A 21,503-nucleotide genomic window follows, 5' to 3' on the forward strand; every position below is an offset into this window, starting at 1 on the left:
AATACACAATGATGCCAATATTTTCCATAAACCCAATTACAGCTATTGTGATTAGTCCGACCTTAACTACTTTAGCTCGATACGTGTACTACCGAGACCTGTATATGAAAGGTACTTGGCCCATTTGTCATTATAGTCGTCCAGTCTATTTAGCAGCCTATATGATAATCTTTCGTAAGCTGCCACTTGTCCCGAAGAAATATACCATTGAGAGAAGGCAGGAGTCGATGAGGCCTCCGACTCTTTCACCAACAGCTTCCTCCCCAGCGTAATAGCCATTTGTACCCAATGAGCAAGAGGAGTAGGTAAGTGACCCAAAGCTGAAGGGTCTCCTAGTACATAAAGACTGTTCATAAATGGCCTACAACCTTCTCTACTACAGTGTGAATATGAGTCCAATAATCTTGGACCTTGGAGCATCCCCAAAGCAAATGTAAAAGTGTGCCACTATCCTGCTGACACTTCCAGCATGCATCGTCAGTCGCTAGACCCACCCTGTGCAACCGTGAGGGTGTCCAGTAAACTCTATTTAAAATCTTAAATTGAACCAATCTTGAACGCAGTTCACGTGACATTTTTTTCAGATTCCTAAGAATGCCATTCCATTCCTCAGTGTAAAGCTGAGATTTAAAGCCATTTCCCACGTTCTTTTGAGGGACAGTGTGTTAGGATCAGAAGCTAATAAAAGCATTTTGTAATAAGCTGATGCCTCTTGTCCACACCCAAAGATTTTTTGATTTCCTCCAGAATATCGCAGCTTAAAGGGAACTTTGCGGATGAGCCAAATGTATAAACCATCAAATGTCTTAGTTGCAGGTATTTCCAAAATTCCTGCCAAAGTAAATCAAATTCTTCTGCAAGTTTTTCAAATTATTTAAATGTACTGTTTTCGTAAAGATCCCCCAGCACTGTTATACCTCTCTGAAACCAGAGCTTCCAAAAGAAAGGTAACTTGGTGATAGAAAGTTTGGGATTATACCAAATACCAGCAGATTGGTTGAGATGTGGGTCAAATTTGAATAATTTGGACATTCTTTTCCATACTTCTTTTAAATGAGAAAATACCAGATGTGATTGGATGAGGGGGAACAGATTAGTTGATAAGCTATATAATGGTGTAAATGGCGATGCAGTACTTTCAATGGAGAACCAAGTAGGCGCTTTCTCAGGGGGTAAAAACCAATGTGCCAAATGCCTAAGAGAAAAAGCATAATGATATAAAAGTAGATCGGGCATCCCTAACCCACCTCTGTCTACTGGTTTCTGCAGTTTTCTCAAATTCAATCTAGGCTTTTTAATACTCCATATAAATGCTTTGCAAATCTGGTCAAATTGTTTGATGTATTTCAAAAGAACATGGATTGGTAGAGCCTGCAGCAAATAATTGAACTTAGGTGTGCATACCATTTTTTATTACATTTACCTTTCCCCACATCGAAAGATACATCTGAGACCAGCGATCAACATTAATTCTCATATCGCTAAGTAGAGGTTCAAAATTTATCTTTATCACGTCTGACAGGTGAGGTGGGAAGGTAATGCCTAAATACTTAATGCCCTTCTGAGGCCAGGAAAACATACCGGTTGGAAAAAGCGACCTAGGGCAATAACTAGTTAGCGGAAGGGCCTCTGACTTGGTCCAATTCACCTTGTAACCAGAAATACCTGAGAACGTATTTATTATTACCTGCAAGGACTGAAAAGACTTTTCTGGGTCTGATATAAAAAGCAAAATGTCATCGGCGTACAACAACAGTTTATGACAGTCTCTCCCTATACTAACACCTGGATAATTGGGCTCCCTACGAATAGCCACTGCCAGTGGCTAAAGGGCCAGAGCAAAAAAGGAGTGGGGAGAGGGGAGGGGATCTAGTTCCTCTACCTAGTTCAAAAGGAGGCCCTATTATTCCATTTGTAAGTACTGATGCCTTGGCGTCTACATATACAAGCCAAATCCAGTTAATAGAGCTTTTAGTAAAACCGAAACACTCCAAAGTGGCAAATAGATATCTCCACTCAACTCTGTCGAATGCCTTTTCGGCATCCAATGAAATCGCAGCTATGGGAGAATGACTGTCCTGAACCGCCCACATAATGTCAATTAACCTCCTAATATTATCAGCTGAAGAGCGTGAACTTATGACACCAACTTGATCTACATGTACAAGAGAGGTTATTACCCGGTTTAATCATCGATTAGCCAGAATTTTAGATAGAATCTTACTATCATATTTGTTGACGTTTTCTTAAATTGCGGTCCTTTTGGCCCCTCGGGGCCACTGTAGAGAGTCCATTGTAGGAATGTTGACAATGCTGCAAGCCTGAATGCTCATCACTGCTTTTGTTACCCGTTGAAGGTCTGGCTCCTGGATTTGGGTCCTCATAGACGTCAAAACTAGCCAAGCTCCGAGTAAGCATGCTGTCTGTGCAGATGTTAGCAGTATATCCATTTGTTTCTTTCTCAGACTCAGTTTTTATTTCACCATCATGCTCTTGCCTCTTTGTACAGTAAAAATACAAATAATGTCAATATCTCCATTCTGAAAACCTGTAGACCAAACAACTGTTTTGCTCCTCCAGCAAACAACTGAAATCAGACTTAAGAAGTGTCATTCAGTCTGACATAAATGTAGCCTAAAATGCTTTTCTCTCATCATCTGCTCAAACTAACAGATGTAGGTCTGTTGCTTTAGCACTTGGTGTTTATTACATTCCTAATGTTATTTTAAACTTGTTTCCTCACAGGTCGTCTTGACTACGTGGTTGAGCGTCCTGCAGAAGAAGGCCTTCCTGAAGTCATCAGGATCCTGGATGACACTGACACTGTCAGTGAAGGTGAGTATGGTGAGTATCTCCCTCTCTCACCCTCCCCCTCTTCTCATGAAGCACAGCATCCTGATGACAGTGAAGAGGAAGGTGAGTACCCTCCCAACGTACCTGAGGACGTTGAAGAGGTGAGTGAAGACACTGACAATTCATCTGACTGGAACGACTCAGAAGAGTGGGGCGATTGGCTTAGCGATGACTCGGGGTATGACACCATGGATGAGAGAGATGATTCCCCTCTCATCCGGGAGCTTTCTCCAGAGCCGTTTTGGCACGATTGGCAACGTCCTATTTCTCCAGGTGGTGCCCCATTCGCCATGCCGCCTTTCGGCCACGCCAACGACCCACTCTTCCCTCGAGTCGTTGCCCCAGTCGGTGATCCGTCAGCTGCTCCTCCTTCAGCTGCTCCTTCTTCACCTGCTCTCTTATCTACTCCCTCAGCTGCTTCCTCTGCTGATCCTACAGCTTCTCCTTCTCCTTCAACCTCAGCTCTTACCTCCTCAGCAAAGAGAAGGACAGAAGACATCTGCACTGAAGAGGTAAGTGCAAAGGTAAGCAAGGTAAGTGATGACACGTTCTATGGCCCTTCAACATCATCGGGTTCTTTTGGTGTCAGACGCTTCTGGGAAAGGCCTTTTAACCTTTCACTTGATGACAGCGACTCTGACTAGATTATGTTAGAACTTGTTTTTAAACTTGTAAATATCTTTTAATTTTTAATTAACTTTGTAATTTGTAAGTTAAGCCTTTGTGTCTTGTGATGTTTGTAAGACAGCTAACTAAGAATATCTGACTTTTAAAAAATATTAACTAACACATGTGAAATGTATTGTTTTTTTCTTAATATGTGACTTTGCCTGTGTGACTGTAAGGTAGTGTTTTAGATATTGTTACTTCTATTTCTTTTGATATCACAGGTAACTATTTAAATGACTTACATATTTTTTCTCAAGCTCTAGCTCACCATGCAGGACAAAGGTAAGTCTGTACTTAATGTCAACACGAATAATTAGAAAAGGTTTAAAAATGATGTAGTGAACTGACTGTAGTCTCTTGTTTTTACATAAGGTATAGCCTGTGGCTCAGGGATCAGAGGTGAAGTAAAAACACATAACAGAAGAAAAGTAAATTGAACAACTCGGTGATCTGTGAATTCATGCTTTTCTCTTTGTCTTTTTGTCTTCAGGTGCTTTAAAATCGTCCTCTCCCAGCATTCAGCACTTCAGACACTCAACGTCCAGGACGGAGCTAACACAGAGAGATACTCCACCCAGAAGACAGCCTTACCCCAACCCGATGAGAAGGATGGATGACCAAATGACAAACTGGAGAGTGGTGCTGTGTTCCAGCTATGTAAGTTATCACCTCACATTGGCTACAAACTGTTTTGAAGACTAAATCCTTCCAAAAGCTGGTATAAATCATCGTCCTACAGTACTGTAGGTGTAAGTTTATTTATGTTTATGTGTATATGTTGAGTTTAAAATTGCATTTTAACAACATGCTGCAGCTGCCTACAATGGAAATCCTGTTTTGTGTTAAAATGACGTCTTTCTTGTGTTATTGCTTTGCAGGGCAGCTGAGAGTGGACAGAGCTGCACAGAGGACCAAAGATCCACTCTCAGCACTTCATACCTGACTGGCCACAGCACCACCCCTCTTCACCCAGGGTGAGGAGGGTCCTGACCCCGCCTGCACAGAGGGAGTTGTGAACATGCACTTCTGTGTCGGTGGGTTTAGGAGCCTCCTCACACACACACGGATGAAGACTGTCACTGGAAGATGTCTCCATTGCATCAGCAGGACGTAAGCATTTGTATAATATTACAGTTTGTGATGTTTTATACACGTTTTTATTGCTTCACTTCAAACTAGGAGATATAAAATAAACCAGTTTTCAAAATATTTTCTGTGTATTTAGTTGTTTTTTGTTAATAAGTTATTTGGAACATCATTGCAACCTGTCAGCTTTTTATTGAGGATTTAGAAAGTTACTGGTGGCCCGAGTGTGTACAGTGGGGTGTTGTTTTTGTCACATGGTGAAAGTGACCTCAGGGGGAGCAAAAAGAACAGCTGAACAATTTGGGGATTCACAGACTTTGGTAATCGTTAAAAAATGAAGAAAAATAGTTCTGTGTGAACAAGAAGCTCAAATATAAACCATCCTGACACACTGACACAAATGATCTGCTATCAGTGTTTTCATGAACCTGGGTGAAGGTAATCTGCATGAGTTTAACCTCCCTGTCAAAAACCTGTATGATTCTGTTAGCACTGTAACAATGAGGTCTTGCTCGAGCTACTGATGAAGCTTTATCAATGCTTGTTAAGTTTCCAAATCACATTTTATCCCGATGGTCCAAGGCTTACATCTTTATGCTCACAAACGTACTTCTGTAATTAATCAGTAACCAATTTATTACTTTAAGTTACAGTGTGAGGGGCATTAATGAACATAAATTAGATTTAACCTTCAGAACTGCCTTAATTCTTTGTGGCACTGATTCAACAAAGACCTGGAAACATTCCTCACAGATTTAGTTTCATATTGACATGATAGCGTCACACAGTTGCTTCAGATTTGTCAGCTGTGCATCCATGTTGCAAATCTCCTGATCCACCACATGCCAAAGATAATCTGCTGGATTGACATCTGTTATAAGAGCAGTATACTGTGGTCATAAAACGATGGACATGGTCAGCAGCACAACTCAGGGAGGTTGTACCTCTGGAGAGGCCCCTTCCTACACCTGAAGTTTTGACCAGTGAAACGTTTCCTCACACAGTGTTTCCTAGTGTTTCATCAACAAAAGGAGAATTTGTTCCTCAGACTGTGCAAAAAGCCCTGACGCACCACAAACCTGTTCATGTGTCTAACTGTTTTCCCCACTCAGCGACACACCGGCCGGGGATCAAACTCTGGTAATTGGTGATTCTGTTCTGAGACACGTGAAGACAGCAGCAACCATAGTCAGTTGTGGACGGTGATCTGTTATTTTGTCAAACTCTTTAGCTGTATGCACATACTGTGTCTTCTTTCAGTATTCAACCTTTTCCATTTAAAGTTTCATTAAATATCAAAAATGATGTTTTGAGACTTTAATGCAGAATCAAAAAAAGAAAAAGTATTTTTTTTATTTAGAAACATTTAAAGAGCATCATTTTACACACACACACACACACACACACACACACACACACTCATGTCTTTGTTGTTGTCTTAAAGCTCATCTTTGGTGTTGTTGGCTTTTTTTGCCTCCTCAGCTTTCATGGCCTCGGTGTACTTCCTCCTGTCTTCATCCTCCTGGATACACAAAGGAGAAAAGTATATTTTTAACTGAAAGAAAAAGGCAGCTCTCAAACACACAGACAGCTATAAAAACACACAAAGGCACAAGTGTAAGGATGATCATTCACCTTAGCTCTGTATTTTTTGGCTTTCTCCATCTCCTTCTCTACAAACTTAATCAGGGGTTTCAGCTTCTTTTTTCCAGTGTAAACCACCACCTACGACACAGACCACAGAGATCTCACTGTAATGAGCCTGGTTTCCTCTAAAGAGCAAATAATTCCTTTTTTAAAATCTGTTTTTCGTGATGATATCATAGGCTTTAATAAAAACGATTAATCGCCTCATAATTGCCTCGTACCCTTTCAGCATACAGAGCAGGAAACAAGCAGAGTGATGGGTACGTGCCCTGCACTGATAAGTTGATATCATTGGCTGAAGCATCGATACGAGTGATGACCACGTCCTCGCGCTCCTCAAAGGCCTCAGCTAGTTCCTCCCACAGCGGAAACACAGCGCGGGACTCTTTACTGTAGGGCAGATCTTCAATACAAACACATACGATTACTTTAGGAAGCTCTCTATGTTTTCACTTTTAATCACAACATAAATTTGAACTTTCCTTGTATCAAATGCCCTAAATAAGGGCATCATTTTTTTTAATCTGTCAAATTTCATCACATTGTTTGGGATGTATCTCTGCAGTCTGTCTATGGATCTTAAATAGAATTTGAGTGATGGTTTTAGCTGAACTACATAAAGGATTGGCACAGACTTGGTTGCTTGTGTTGGTTTGCTCATTTTCTGAAAGGTTAACTGATCATTTCATTGAAGGGGACTTCTTCAAGTGTTTGTATTGCCTGGGAGATCTGTTCAAACACTTTTTTGACTCATCATGTTAGGAGGTGGTGGGTAGGTGTATTGTTGTTTTTGGGTTTTGTTTCCCTTTTTGGCATAGGTAGGCGGGGCTTGATGGCATTCCGGCACACCTGCGGCGCATCGGACGTCATCAGTGAGCGCTTTTATGGAGCTGAGTCACGGACGTCTGGTGTCGGAGTATTGTCGCTGTCATAAGTGGTAACGTGTTGGTGCAAGCTGAATCTGTTGATTCCACGCTATTGAGCTGCATGTTTTGAGGATCCATCTCCTGCCTGCTTCTCCTTTGTTCTAGCCTGTCCCGCAGCCTGCTCGCCTGCCTATTTGTCTTTGTGTTGGCTTCTTTGGATCCGTGACGGAGAGTTACTTCATACCAGTCTGTGACCACCGCTACAGCTGTAGTTCTGTGTTTCAAGTAAGCTCTCCAACTCTCCCCATCGTCTTTAGTTTAACTCTCGGCTATCGACGTTACTCCGTAAACTTTGTTTGTCCCTCGTTTTCAGGTAGCTCTGGTGCGTCATCTGCCCACCCGCATACCTCGGCTCCGTCTCGTCTCTTCAGCTCTGCTCTCCTTGCACATTTTTACCTGTCACTGTATATAGCCCCTTCCCTTGTAAATATTTCCCCATCATTGTATGTAAATCTGCATCACTACTATCTTGTGCCCGTGTGTTTCTGCCACTAAATCCATCCGTGTGAGTTCTCCTAACACATCATGTTAGAGAATCTTTTTCCTTATACTCTCAGGGCCCTTTAAATACACTCCCAACAACTCAAATCATGTGCGTTTTCAATCTAAAGGCTTGAAGGTGCTGTTTAGCTTATGGGATTCAGAGGGTGGTCGCCAATTTTAGTCACCAATGACTCCCAGTATAACTTAGGGCCCTCTTTAAAAAGAAAAACAAATTAAAGCATGATATTAAAATGAACAGTGTTTACATACAAAACAGGACAAAAACAGTCTTGTCTGGGTTAAAGGCAACTTTCTCCAGATTCATCCCCACCAGCTCCTTCACTGGTTTTTGGTCCCATCCTTCAGGTATCGGCTCACTCTGCATCTTAGGCTGTTAGAGATACACAAGTCCATTAAACACATAAAGATGAGCTGCCTCCCGGGTTCTGTCTCTGTGCCACACAGCAGAGGTGAGTGGGACTTACCTTGGCTTTGCCCTCGAGGTAGTCCTGGCAGAACCTTTCTATGATCTCTACGCTCAGGGCGTCAGAGGGCAGATGGTAGGTCACGTGATTTGACAGGTTAACCAGTCGGATTAGGGGAGCCTCAAAGTCCCGCACCCGGAAGTACTCCATCATTCTGCCATTGCGAAGCTCAGCCACGTTCACCAACACAAACAAAATCTGACACACAAACATATACAGCCCTCAGACGCTCCTGTACATCACAACAAGGCGGCAGGGCCAGGAGGCAGCCTGGGATCAAACCACCGACCTTCGGATTAGTGGCTGACCTGCTCTGCCACCTGAGCTACAGCCACCCCGTAAGAATGCCCTAAACAGTATGGTCAAAAACAAAGGAAAAATTAAACTAAATCTATGTGCTGTATTCATTCTTATCTCACTCTGGGACTAGAGTAAGGGTCAGATACGGTCATTTGTTTATGATTTGCTGTTCTGCAGCCAAACTGCTCACAAGACCTTAGTAAAGAACTGGTTTGGGTAAAAAGTAGGTTTAAGGTGAGGATTAATGTTATTTATGCGATCGAGTCAAGGTCAGAGTCTGAAAATACATTATTATTGACCTCAAAAGCACAGACATATGTTAGGTACCTTCATCCTGAATGTCTCTGCAGCGGTGCTGAAGGCAGAAAAAATCTCATCAAAGTCTTCTGAACTTTTGTTGACAAAGAGAAGAGCGTGGTTTAACACAGGCGAAGATAAGATCTGAGAGGCTGTCTGCAAAAGGAGACAAAGCGGTTCAAACACTTAAGCAGTGAAACTGGATTTCAGCTGGCGCTAATGTTAAGGCAATTCAGCACATTTTTAAGTTCAATGGACAGAGCCCTCTACTGACTGAGATGATCATAACAGGTGCAAATGAGGATATTAAGTTGTAATTGAGCCGCTAACTGCAAAGGCAGGAGGTGAAGGTGGATAAAGAGGACAACAAACTCCAGCTCTGTGTGCCAAAGCTCCAGTGCATCCATCAGAGTGTGAACGCATGTGATAAAAAGCACTTAAACTTCAGTTAAAGTGCTGTGCAAACTCATTCAGAGTTTAAAAACACCTTTTAATATGGCGTCATGTATGCCAAAGAGGTGGATAAATATTAAAATTGATTTTCAACATAATGCGATCCAGTACCACCACCACCACCCACTACGACCTCAGTGATAAAGATAAAGTAGAATAATCACCTTTCGGGCAATGTCAATGTAACCCCTATAGACATGGTTACTAGTATTTTCTTGTTTTTACCTGGTAATATTATTTCCGACACCCCTTGAACACACTTTGATTTTCTGTAGTTCAGTGAATGCAACAAAAGCACGTTGCTGCATTAAGCTAGGCAAAACGGAGCAAGACACCGAGAGCAATTAACAAGCTACACAGTGAGTCTTTTGGTATAAAATAAGTGTTATAAAGTATTTTCAACAGTCTCTAACTTAAAGTTATGTACTTTTCAGAGGCCTTTATGTGTTTTACTCTCGACCAAAACCAGGCAGAGCGTGTATTTGTTTCTTGGGAATTCCGGTGAGTTACTAGAGATGATAAGTTAGCAGGAAAACTTATGCTAATTGTACATGTGGTAAACACTGCAACAGTGCGAATTCCGTATTGTCTAAAAAAAGCTAAAACCAGTCGGAGTACTTGAATCGTGTGTGAAATGGAATGTCGTATTTTATTTTATTGTCTATTTGATTGGGCATCTTCACAAATGTGCAAAACTAATGCAGGATGCACTTCTCTTTTAGCCATAAATGTTGTCCAGTGCCTTTTCTGCACTTTGTAATTTCAGTTATAGGTTAATACATGTAAATAAGTTATTTAAAACTAGTTACGTTACAAACATTTCATGATGTGATTACATATGCCTTAAAAAGGGGTATATAAATACAATTGATTGTAATGCTGTAAAGCAATACAAATGGAATTCATAGAGACAGAACAATGTTAAAACAACAGTGTACTTGATTTTGAAAACTTTATGAGATCTCATTTTATTTAGAAAAACTGTTAAGAACTATTCTGTTTATTGCTCTGTACTGTATGTGCAGACTGGTTTTTTGTGATCCTGGATCTGAAGTGGTTCTGGATATGGATGGCGAGCCAGACCCTGTGAAAACTCTTGGCGAATCCAAAAGCAGTGTGGCCAGCTGTTCTGGATGCAGGAGTAGAGCTACAGTCTGAATTACTTCGAATCGCAGGATTTCAGATAAGCAAGAGCAAAAACTGCTTACTTCATACGGATTGTTTCTCTGGGAAACTATTGAACTCCCAATATCCTGCTCATCAGGAGTCAGGTCTAAAGAGACTACTTATTTTATTTTATTTTGTTGTTATTTTCAAAAGAGCGCTCTTCTCTGTTGATCTTCTGTTAATTTTCTATGCTGTTTACATTGGATTATTGCACCACTGTAACATTGTAATAAATCTGCCGGCTGTTCAACACTCAATTCTCTCAAATTTATTTTACTCCTCTCGAATCTAGTCTATAAGTTTAACCCTACTATACTAAGCAGGTGTTACATAAAAGTGGCGAGCCAGCCAGGAGGAGTTTGGCTATTTAATGCCTTTAATCCAATCATTGGCACACAGTTGGCAGTTTTATGACAATTTTTGCACATTTTTCCACTGAAGTAACATGGATGTCATTGAACGTGAACGTATCAAGGTACCAAATGCTGTACTAATCAGTGGGTTTTCTGGTACAGAGACTGATGAAGAAGTTGTTAAGTTTTTGCAACACTATGGTTCTATTGCACGAACAGTGAAAATTGCTAGTTCTGACCCTGACTTTAAAGATACAGTTATAGTTGAGTTTGAGTATGGCACAGCCATTGAGTCGATTCAGGGTGAACTACCCTGTCACAGAACAACATCTGACCCAAATGTAGTTCACAGCATCCAACTCTTATCCCCAATTTACAGTGCTAAGCTAACGACTAGTACTACAGAGTCTTACCTTTCTAATTTAAAGGGTATTGCTAAGGTGAGTGGGGTAGATTATGAGAAAATGCTACTTAGTGAACTTAACAAACTTCAGGCCTCTGCTGGGGAAAGGGAGGGTACAGCCCCCTCTAAGGTCATTTCAGTAGATGACCCAGTCCCTTTAATACCTGGTTCTGTTTTGAGACGACCAAGCAGTGAAACTATCCCACCCACTCTGACCACTGACACCATCAATCCTTCCCTTACTGACAGACCAGCTCCTATTTTGAACCCTGAACACTTGACCACACCTGAAGTCCAGAGGGTCATTGTGGAGCACATTGTCAAAAGTACTGATATGTCCCAATCCTATCCAAGCTCTGTAAAATTCAGGTCCTTTTCTGGAAAAACTCCATGCCCTAATACGGAGGTTGACTATGACACTTGGCGAAGTCATGTTGAGTTTTATCTTGCAGATTCTTCTGTTCCTGAAAGACAAGTAGTACGGAAGATCATTGACAGCCTCTTACCGCCAGCTGCAAACATTGCTAAACAATTGGGTCCCTTGTCCAGCCTCAAAGACTTTTTGAGCTTGCTTGATTCTGCATATGGAACTGTAGATGACGTTGATGAGCTGTTCGCAAAATTCTTGAGTACAAACCAAAATGCTGGCGAAAAACCTTCAGCCTATGTGCACAGGCTGCAGACTACCCTTGACAAAGTTGTAAAAGGGGGAGGAGTCCCAGTTAGTGATTTCGATCAGCAGCTTTTGAAGCAGTTCTGTAGGGGATGCTGGGATGATAACCTAATCGCTAGCCTCCATCTAGAGCAAAAGAAATCCAGTCCACCCTCCTTTTCTGAGCTGCTTTTACTCTTGCGAACAGAGGAAGATAAGCAGGCAGCCAAGTCAACTCGCATGAAGCAGCACTTGGGAATTTCAAAAGTAAAGGTGCAGTCCAATCCTTTAAATGTTTACCCAACCACTGAGTTTCAAGCTGCTGCTGCTACTGACAGCTCCGCTCAAGCATCTGCCAAGAAACTGCAAAAACAAATTGCTCAACTGCAAGAACAGTTAAGTTCCTTAAAAGCTTCAATGGAAACCATGGTTGCAAAGAAACCTCAGGCAAAGTTCCCAAAAGCTGTAAAGAAACAGCAGCTAAAGGAGGCACAAACACAGAACTCTCCGTTGAAAAATGAAGGCTTTGGCAAAAACAAAAAGCCTCGCCCATGGTTCTGCTTTAACTGTGGCGAGGATGGCCATATAGCTCCCTCTTGTGACAATGAGCCGAATCCCAGTACTGTTGAAGCCAAGCGGAAAGAGCTAAGGGTAAAACAAAAAGCTTGGGAAGACCAATGTGACTCTGATTTAAACTAGTTCCTGTTTCAGTTGAGGGACAAACTGGAACTAGAAGCGACAAAAGTCCCACTCAAAACCGCCCAACAAAAAAGTGTTGTGCACAAACAAGTATGCGTCATTCCAGCTTTCCAAAGGGCTTAATTGGCAAGAAGTGCACAGCTAATGTCAACATAGCTGGAGTGAGTTGCAATTCTTTGTTAGACTCTGGGTCGCAAGTAACGACTATTTCACACTCATTTTACCAGAGACATTTGTCTGATCTTCCCATCCAGCCAATCAGTGACTTAGATGTTGAGGGTGCAAATGGACAAGTTGTACCTTATCTAGGGTATGTAGAAGTTCCAATTGGTTTTCCAAAGGAGTTTGTTGAGTCTGAGCCCCAAATTTCTACATTAGCTCTCATTGTCCCTGATTTACGTTCCAGCACAGACTTACCAGTTTTAATTGGTACAAATGCCCTTGATGTTTTATATGAGGAACACTGTAGGGATACTCCTATTTCATCAGCTGTCTATGGCTATAGTCAGATTTTAAAAATCCTTGAACATAGACATGAAACAAAAAGCACAGGAAAGCTTGGACTAATGACACTGAGGGGCAACACACCTTACGTAATACCAGCTCATGAAAGGGTTTGCCTAGAGAGTTACGCCCACCTAAATTCACCAACCACTGACAGATGGGCAGTTGTAGAGCAGCCAACTTCCTCAGCCCTTCCGGGAGGAATCTTTGTCGATTGCTGCCTTATCACAGTGCCACGTCAAAGTCCTTACAAGCATCCTATTTGGATCAGAAACGAAACCGATCATGACATCATCCTTCCTGGCAACTGCGTTCTTGCTGAACTACACATTGCAGACCAAGTCCTTGAAACTCAAACCATGTCGAGTGCAAACTCTGCAGGCTGTTGCAGCCTGTCTGCAGACTCATGTTCATTACCCAGTGACCAGTTGACCTTTGATTTTGGCGATTCACCTCTGCCCAAGGAATGGGAAAGTCGGGTCACGCAGAGTCTTAGTGCCTACCGTGACGTTTTTGCATGCCACGATCTCGACTTTGGCCATGCCACTAAAGTTAAGCATAAGATCAAGCTTAAAGACAAAACGCCTATAAAACAGAGATCGCGGCCCATTCATCCAAATGACTACGAAGCAGTCAGGAAACACCTTAAAATGCTTCTTGATGCTGGGGTAATAAGACAGTCAGAATCTCCCTTCTCATTCCCCATCGTTGTAGTCAAGAAAAAGAATGGTGAGGTACGCCTCTGTGTGGATTACCGCAAGCTTAATGTGCAAACGGTAAAAGATGCTTACGCGTTGCCAAACCTCGAAGAGACCTTCTCCGCCCTATCTGGTTCAAACTGGTTTTCTGTCATGGACTTGAAGTCAGGCTATTACCAGATAGAGATGGAGGAGGAGGATAAAGCCAAAACAGCCTTCGTATGCCCACTGGGGTTTTATGAGTTCAATCGAATGCCCCAAGGCATCACAAATGCTCCCAGCACCTTTCAGAGGTTAATGGAGAGGTGTATGGGAGACATTAATCTCAAGGAGGTACTCGTCTTCCTAGACGATTTGATTGTTTTCTCAGACTCCCTCGAGCAACATGAACAGAGGCTAAAGCATGTTTTGGACCGTCTTCGTGAATATGGCTTAAAGTTGTCCCCGAAAAAATGTCGCTTTTTCCAGACATCAGTTAAATATTTGGGCCATATTGTCTCCAAAAATGGTGTGCAGACTGATCCTGAAAAGGTTGCTGCTATCAAGACCTGGCCAGTGCCACAAAACTTGAAACAGCTGAAGTCATTTTTAGGGTTCACAGGCTATTATCGTCGATTTGTTAAGGACTATTCAAAGATAGTCCGGCCCTTAAACGATCTCACATGTGGCTATCCACCTCTCAGAAAAGGCCAGAAACAAACAGGCACTTCTAAATATCTCAATCCTCGAGAACCCTTTGCAGACAGATGGACACCTGTTTGTCAGTCAGCCTTTGAATGCATTAAGGAGAAGTTAACATCATCCCCTGTATTGGGGTTTGCAGATCCAAAGCTCCAATATGCTCTGCACACTGACGCTAGTACCACGGGCCTGGGTGCCGCTCTTTATCAGGAGCAGGATGGTAAAATGCGCGTCATTGCCTATGCTAGTAGGGGATTGACACCAAGCGAGACCAGATATCCAGCTCATAAGCTAGAATTTCTAGCTCTGAAATGGTCCATTGTCGAAAAATTCCATGATTACCTTTACGGTAACGAGTTCATCGTTGTAACGGATAACAACCCGCTTACATATATTCTGACCACGGCAAAACTTGACGCAGCGAGTTATCGCTGGTTAGCAGCGTTGTCTACCTTCAACTTCCAAATCAAATACAGAGCTGGGAAGGCTAACCAGGATGCCGACGGCCTATCACGGAGGCCTCATCAAACTCTGGCTGCAGATAGTGTGACATTGGAAGAGGAAAACAGGATTCAACAACTCACCTCACGCCTTCTCGGATCCCTTCCAAGCTCTAACAGTGTATGCCCTGACACTGTAGCAGCTATATGTAATAAGCATCTTCTCAATGAGAACAGTGAGAACTCACCTTGTGTCATTCTGGTTGAGTCCTTGGCTATGAGTGCTGATGCCATTCCTGATGCATACAGTGATGCTGAAACATCTGGTCAAGTAGCTGCTCCCTTGTTTTCTGAGCATGAGCTTAAAGAACACCAAAGATCTGACCCAAGCATAAACCACGTCATTCAGTTACTAGAATCTGGTGCTGATGTTCCATGCGAAAACAGGTCTGAAACATTTGACATAAAACTGATGCTCAGAGAATGGAAACGTTTTGAAATGAGAAATGGCCTTCTGTATAGGAAACGACAGTGTGACTCAGTTACAACTTACCAGCTTGTACTCCCTGTCTCTCTTAGGTCTACTGTTCTCAAGCTGCTCCATGATGATATGGGTCATATGGGGTGGGAGAGGACTCATGATCTAGTGAGGGCAAGATTTTATTGGCCTAAGATGGGTGCTGATATTGAGACTAAAATAAAGAACTGTGGTCGTTGTGTTAGAAGGAAGTCCTTGCCTGAAAAAGCAGCACCACTGGTTAACATCAAAACCACACGCCCAATGGAATTGGTGTGTATGGACTTTCTTTCTATTGAACCCGACAGTAAGAGTACCAAAGACGTGTTGGTCATCACAGATCATTTCACGAAATATGCAGTGGCCTTGCCCACCCGAGACCAAAAGGCAACCACTGTGGCCAAAAATCTTTGGGAAAACTTTTTAGTTCACTATGGGTTCCCCGAACGCCTCCATAGTGACCAGGGGAGGGATTTTGAGTCACATGTGATTAGGGAATTGTGCTCAACCACAGGCATTAAAAAAGTAAGGACCAGTCCTTATCACCCGAGAGGTAACCCCGTTGAGCGATTCAATCGCACCCTGTTTGGTATGCTGGGCACTCTGAAGGATGAGCAAAAGATTCATTGGCGTGATTTTGTCAAGCCTCTTACCCACGCCTACAACTGTTCAAAGAGTGAGGTTACCGGGTTTAGCCCTTACGAGCTAATGTTTGGTCGAAAACCCAAGCTACCAGTCGACCTTGCCTTTGGGTTGCCAGTTACAGGGGACTCACCAACATCCCATTCCCAGTATGTGCGCAATCTGAAAGCTAGGCTTGAGGAAAGTTACCAGATTGCACTCGAAAACTCCAAGAGAGTTGCTGAGCGAAACAAGAACAGGTTTGATAAAAAAGTCAGAGAGTCCACACTTCAAGCTGGGGACAGAGTCTTAGTCAAGAACGTTCGTTTGCGCAGTAAACACAAACTTGGCGATAAATGGGAACACATGGTGTACCGTGTTGTTAAGAAACTGGAAAATGTTCCTGTGTATGTGGTCCAACCGGAGAAGGGTAGTGGTCCGAGCAGGACTCTTCATCGAGACCTTTTACTTGCATGTGGTGATCTCTCAGACATTGAGGATGAGGTTGAGACAAAGCCCAAACCTCCACGTCGACCTAAGACTCGGAAGAGCCCTTCTGAACCTAAAGATACAGAAATGTCAGAGTCTGAGGAGGAGTATGAATGCATTTCAGGTCATCCCTCAATCCAAACCGAGACGTTTATCAGGATTTGTGACCAAACTCAAAACCATTCCAATGTGCAAAATGAGACAACAAGCTCCGAAATTCAAAATGATCCATGTACGCTCGAAAGTGACAACTCTTTGCTTCAACCAATAGAGACAATCTCGGACAAGAATGACCATGGACAGGGAAATCAAACTGAACCTGAACTGCTGAATGAGGAATCTCACTCTAACATCATGGGAGAGAATCATAATGTCCAAGTTCCAGGAGAACCAGATGTTGAGATAGAAAACACAGAGCATAGTGAAAATATCACTGACCAACATGCTGAACAAACACCTGAAATAACTCCTGAAACACCTCAAGTGAGAAAATCTGAGAGATTAAAGCGACCCCCAGGACGGTTTCATTACGCCCAGTTGGGTCAACCCCTTATATCCTTTGCACAACGATTTCTGGATAACTTTAACCAAGCTCTTGAGTCGTTTAGTAGCTATGAAAACACTCAAATCTATGATGTTTAGATACATTTTAAGTACATGAAGGGACTCATGTTTATTCAAAGGGGGAGGGTGTAACCCCTATAGACATGGTTACTAGTATTTTCTTGTTTTTACCTGGTAATATTATTTCCGACACCCCTTGAACACACTTTGATTTTCTGTAGTTCAGTGAATGCAACAAAAGCACGTTGCTGCATTAAGCTAGGCAAAACGGAGCAAGACACCGAGAGCAATTAACAAGCTACACAGTGAGTCTTTTGGTATAAAATAAGTGTTATAAAGTATTTTCAACAGTCTCTAACTTAAAGTTATGTACTTTTCAGAGGCCTTTATGTGTTTTACTCTCGACCAAAACCAGGCAGAGCGTGTATTTGTTTCTTGGGAATTCCGGTGAGTTACTAGAGATGATAAGTTAGCAGGAAAACTTATGCTAATTGTACATGTGGTAAACACTGCAACAGTGCGAATTCCGTATTGTCTAAAAAAAGCTAAAACCAGTCGGAGTACTTGAATCGTGTGTGAAATGGAATGTCGTATTTTATTTTATTGTCTATTTGATTGGGCATCTTCACAAATGTGCAAAACTAATGCAGGATGCACTTCTCTTTTAGCCATAAATGTTGTCCAGTGCCTTGTCTGCACTTTGTAATTTCAGTTATAGGTTAATACATGTAAATAAGTTATTTAAAACTAGTTACGTTACAAACATTTCATGATGTGATTACATATGCCTTAAAAAGGGGTATATAAATACAATTGATTGTAATGCTGTAAAGCAATACAAATGGAATTCATAGAGACAGAACAATGTTAAAACAACAGTGTACTTGATTTTGAAAACTTTATGAGATCTCATTTTATTTAGAAAAACTGTTAAGAACTATTCTGTTTATTGCTCTGTACTGTATGTGCAGACTGGTTTTTTGTGATCCTGGATCTGAAGTGGTTCTGGATATGGATGGCGAGCCAGACCCTGTGAAAACTCTTGGCGAATCCAAAAGCAGTGTGGCCAGCTGTTCTGGATGCAGGAGTAGAGCTACAGTCTGAATTACTTCGAATCGCAGGATTTCAGATAAGCAAGAGCAAAAACTGCTTACTTCATACGGATTGTTTCTCTGGGAAACTATTGAACTCCCAATATCCTGCTCATCAGGAGTCAGGTCTAAAGAGACTACTTATTTTATTTTATTTTGTTGTTATTTTCAAAAGAGCGCTCTTCTCTGTTGATCTTCTGTTAATTTTCTATGCTGTTTACATTGGATTATTGCACCACTGTAACATTGTAATAAATCTGCCAGCTGTTCAACACTCAATTCTCTCAAATTTATTTTACTCCTCTCGAATCTAGTCTATAAGTTTAACCCTACTATACTAAGCAGGTGTTACATCAACAATAGACTTATAAAAGTTTATGGCAGAAGAGCTGCATTACACTGCAAGGTGCAAGGTGCTCGGTGGGTGTAGCCTACATGAAAACAGCAATTAGATTTCAGTCAGCAGAGATTTTCCCTGAACACCATCCCAGTGGATTCAGACCAAACCGTTCCTACCGTAGCTGTTGTATATGTGTGAAAATACACCATGGACACAACACTGTACCTGCCCGGTGTACTCAGTGACTGGGTCCATCTGGTAGATCGTGATAAAGACAATCAGGACCCCTTTAGATGTCTCGGGCGTCATTTTGTAAGCCTTGATGAGCTTAGACTGCAGTGGGCACACACAGACACACAAACATACATGGTATCACAGGTAAGACTATAACCAACAAGTCTGCTTCATATATTTATGCTTCTTTTGTAAAACTCTGGATGCAACATCAAGATTTCTTTCAGTTATGCCGTCTTTTTGAAGGCTCACAGTGAGGTTTATGTTTAAAATCTCACTCATGTTTTATGGCATTCACCCTCAGCTAATTTCTCTTAACTAAACAGAACTAAAAACTAACGAAAGAACTAAAACCTCTCTTCACATAGAGCAATGTCACAACTAGTATTGTTTTTGTGAACCGGTGTGTTTGTATGTGTTGTGCGTGAAGAACCTTTTTGAGCATCAGAACAACATCATGTGTGTGGCCGTATTTGGCGATGACGTCATCGTCCTGCGTCACCACAAACCTGACATCAGGAAGCTCGACCGCCGTGGCGTAGAACACCTGGACGTACTCGTGGTTCAGCTCCTGCTCACACGCAAACGCATAGAAACTGTCGGAGTGCGGTAGATGCACAACATAATAGAGAAGGGAACTCAGGCGAGGCTTTTGTTTTACCTTAAAGAATCCAACCACTGTCACCTCTTCTGAGGCCTCTGATTGGCTGAGATCAGTGACGAGGTCAGCAGCTGACCCTGCCCTCCGTTTCAGCCAGGTCAAGATGGAAGCCGAGCTCTGAGGAACTTCAGGACAATCCAAGATCACAAATCACTTTACTGTTAATATTTTACCCAAAACAATTAAGATTCAACAGCTGAGGGGATCCTAATAACTCCTGGTGCTCTGCAGGAAATATGAATCAACAGCCAGTAAACTCTAACCACTGGTGTTTCACAACAAATGGCAGGCTAGTTAACTCAAAGAGACACATATCTGAAAAGTTCAAGGCAAAATTTAATGACAGGGTGTCAGCTTTAACAACTTAACTGCAGCATGTGCCTCTTTCATCCTGATCTTTTCACGTTTCCAGAATAAGAGCAAACTTTCATACAAAAAATGCGATTAAAATTTGTGCTGGATAACTTTAGAGATATATGGTTCATATGAAAACATAATGACTCCAGCCAGGGCTTTCACTGCTGTTTTTATTACCCAGCATCTAGCCATCGGTGGTGCCAGCGAACATCATAATGAAGTCAGAGCACTAGAGGACAAAGCCCTCGAACAGAGGTAGAGGAAGATTCAAACCAAAGCATCTCTTTGTTTCTCTATTGTTTCCTAATAATCAGAACCCTGATTTTTCATTCGCTTTGTCACATGATAAAATAAGTGTGGATCATTTATTTTTCAGCAGTATGCCATATCTGGAGCTACTCCTCTGGGTCATGTCATATGATATACATTGTTCTTGTTAAAAGAATAAATGAGATGAATGAAACTCTTCTGCACCTACCAGGGCAGGCTACTGGGTTGTGTTTATCTCCGGAGAGGTACAGTCTGATTACTGGGTGGCCCGTTGCGTTCAGTTCTTTAGCCAGGTCCTTCTCTTTTGACACATCAACCACTGCCAGCTTGACCTTTGACCCCTTGAGCTCTGCTGCAGCTCCTTGGAAAGCTGTAGACACGCGCTGGCTTTCTCCCGACAGAGGTGCAACTGACAGACACGCAGAGGAAATGAGGATTTGATTTCTTACACACCTTGCAGTCGCCTGTTTGTGCGCTTACCATATGAAAGTATGAAGGTCAAAGGTCATGCTGTACTAGGCTTGATGTTTAACTTACAGAAGTGCACCAGGAGTTGGTCATGCTTTCTCAGCGCCCTTTTGAAATTCCCCTTCTTCAGCTGTAACACTCCGTCTTTCTCTGGGAACTGTTTGTCTTCCTTCGTGTCGGCGGCGACGCATACGCCGAGACAGAAGGCCGTCACACACAGCAGCAAAAGCCTCTTCATGGCGGTTCAGTCTCACACTGACAAACTTGGCGGGAGTGGTGAAAGGGAGGTCTGATGTGTGTATCAGTGCCGAGGAGGTATAACTGTGAATCCTTGCGTTATCTGCCGCCTGGACCCAGCAGCCTATAGCTGATTAACTTTCCTATCTGAGCACTGCTGTATGTCTGCTATTGGCTGCTGTTCATATCAGGCTCTAGTATCTAAACGCTAAACCCTAACTTTGTTGCCTGTACAAGGTCACACAGCAGACATAAAAGAGGAAGTTACTCACACATTTGGTGTTTGTGTTCATATGCAAAGTGCACCCATTTGCCCTCGAAAATACATAAATGCATGTTTTGTTTTTGGTCCGCAACGAAACATGACCTCAACTTGGCAAAGATACTAAACATTCACTACAGCATTAAAGGCAGGGAAAGAAAGCCCATTTATCACTTTATTTAACAGCCTTTTCATTCTTGATCCCATACTGTCATATCATTTTATCACACTGTTTTTATACTGGACTTAACAGAGGGTTAGATAACAAGAAAAATGTCCGTACAACCAGAGGTGTGGACTCGAGTCACATGACTTGGACTCGAGTCATTAATTTTATGACTTTAGACTTGACTTGAAAAAATGTTGTAAGACTTGTGACTTGACTTGGACTTTTACACCAATGACTTGGGACTTGAATTGGACTTGAACCGGTTTACTTGAAAAGACTTGATATTTTACCCCAAATATAAAATTTAACATGCATATTATATAGAGATTGAAAATGTGACGTCATTCACGGGTAGAACCGCAAAGGATTCTGGGAACTCGTGGCAAGAGGTACTAGCGCACGCAGGCTTTCAATTGAAATCAGTTAT

At 42.2% G+C, this 21,503-nt stretch overlaps 2 protein-coding genes across 2 annotated transcripts; one reads left to right on the forward strand and one right to left on the reverse strand.

Moving 5' to 3' along the window:
* The first annotated feature begins 288 nt into the window (after positions 1–288).
* On the forward strand, positions 289–3,497 carry LOC146572340 (uncharacterized). Its single transcript, XM_085278484.1, has 3 exons — positions 289–305; positions 2,358–2,410; positions 2,746–3,497. Exons 1-3 carry the CDS (start codon positions 289–291, stop codon positions 3,495–3,497), a joined length of 822 nt encoding a protein of 273 aa, XP_085134610.1.
* A 2,397-nt stretch (positions 3,498–5,894) lies between these two features.
* On the reverse strand, positions 5,895–20,713 carry LOC146572341 (protein disulfide-isomerase). Its single transcript, XM_085276384.1, has 11 exons — positions 20,478–20,713; positions 20,149–20,349; positions 19,314–19,438; positions 19,086–19,223; positions 18,644–18,751; positions 8,777–8,902; positions 8,150–8,347; positions 7,935–8,055; positions 6,477–6,658; positions 6,244–6,333; positions 5,895–6,130 (listed from the first exon to the last, which is right to left on the reverse strand). The coding sequence occupies exons 1-11, from the start codon at positions 20,644–20,646 to the stop codon at positions 6,047–6,049; spliced, it is 1,542 nt and encodes a 513-aa protein (XP_085132510.1). The 5' UTR covers positions 20,647–20,713; the 3' UTR covers positions 5,895–6,046.
* Positions 20,714–21,503: the final 790 nt, after the last annotated feature.

This window comes from Mchenga conophoros, linkage group LG6 (assembly GCF_057382185.1).
Source record: "Mchenga conophoros isolate Kocher_MC1m ecotype Shallow Benthic linkage group LG6, M_conophoros_male_GT1.1, whole genome shotgun sequence".
Lineage (NCBI taxonomy): Eukaryota > Metazoa > Chordata > Actinopteri > Cichliformes > Cichlidae > Mchenga > Mchenga conophoros.

Excerpts from the sequence above, each read along its gene's own strand:
- LOC146572340 (XM_085278484.1), top strand. Across the intron at positions 2,411-2,745 it reads CAAAACTAGCCAAGCTCCGA|GTCGTCTTGACTACGTGGTT; the intron begins GTAAGCATGCTG and ends GTTTCCTCACAG.
- LOC146572341 (XM_085276384.1), bottom strand. The coding sequence starts at position 20,646 with ATGAAGAGGCTTTTGCTGCTGTGTGTGACGGCCTTCTGTCTCGGCGTA. Across the intron at positions 8,903-18,643 it reads TCACTGAGTACACCGGGCAG|ACAGCCTCTCAGATCTTATC; the intron begins GTACAGTGTTGT and ends CTCCTTTTGCAG. Across the intron at positions 6,334-6,476 it reads CTGCTCTGTATGCTGAAAGG|GTGGTGGTTTACACTGGAAA; the intron begins GTACGAGGCAAT and ends TCTGTGTCGTAG.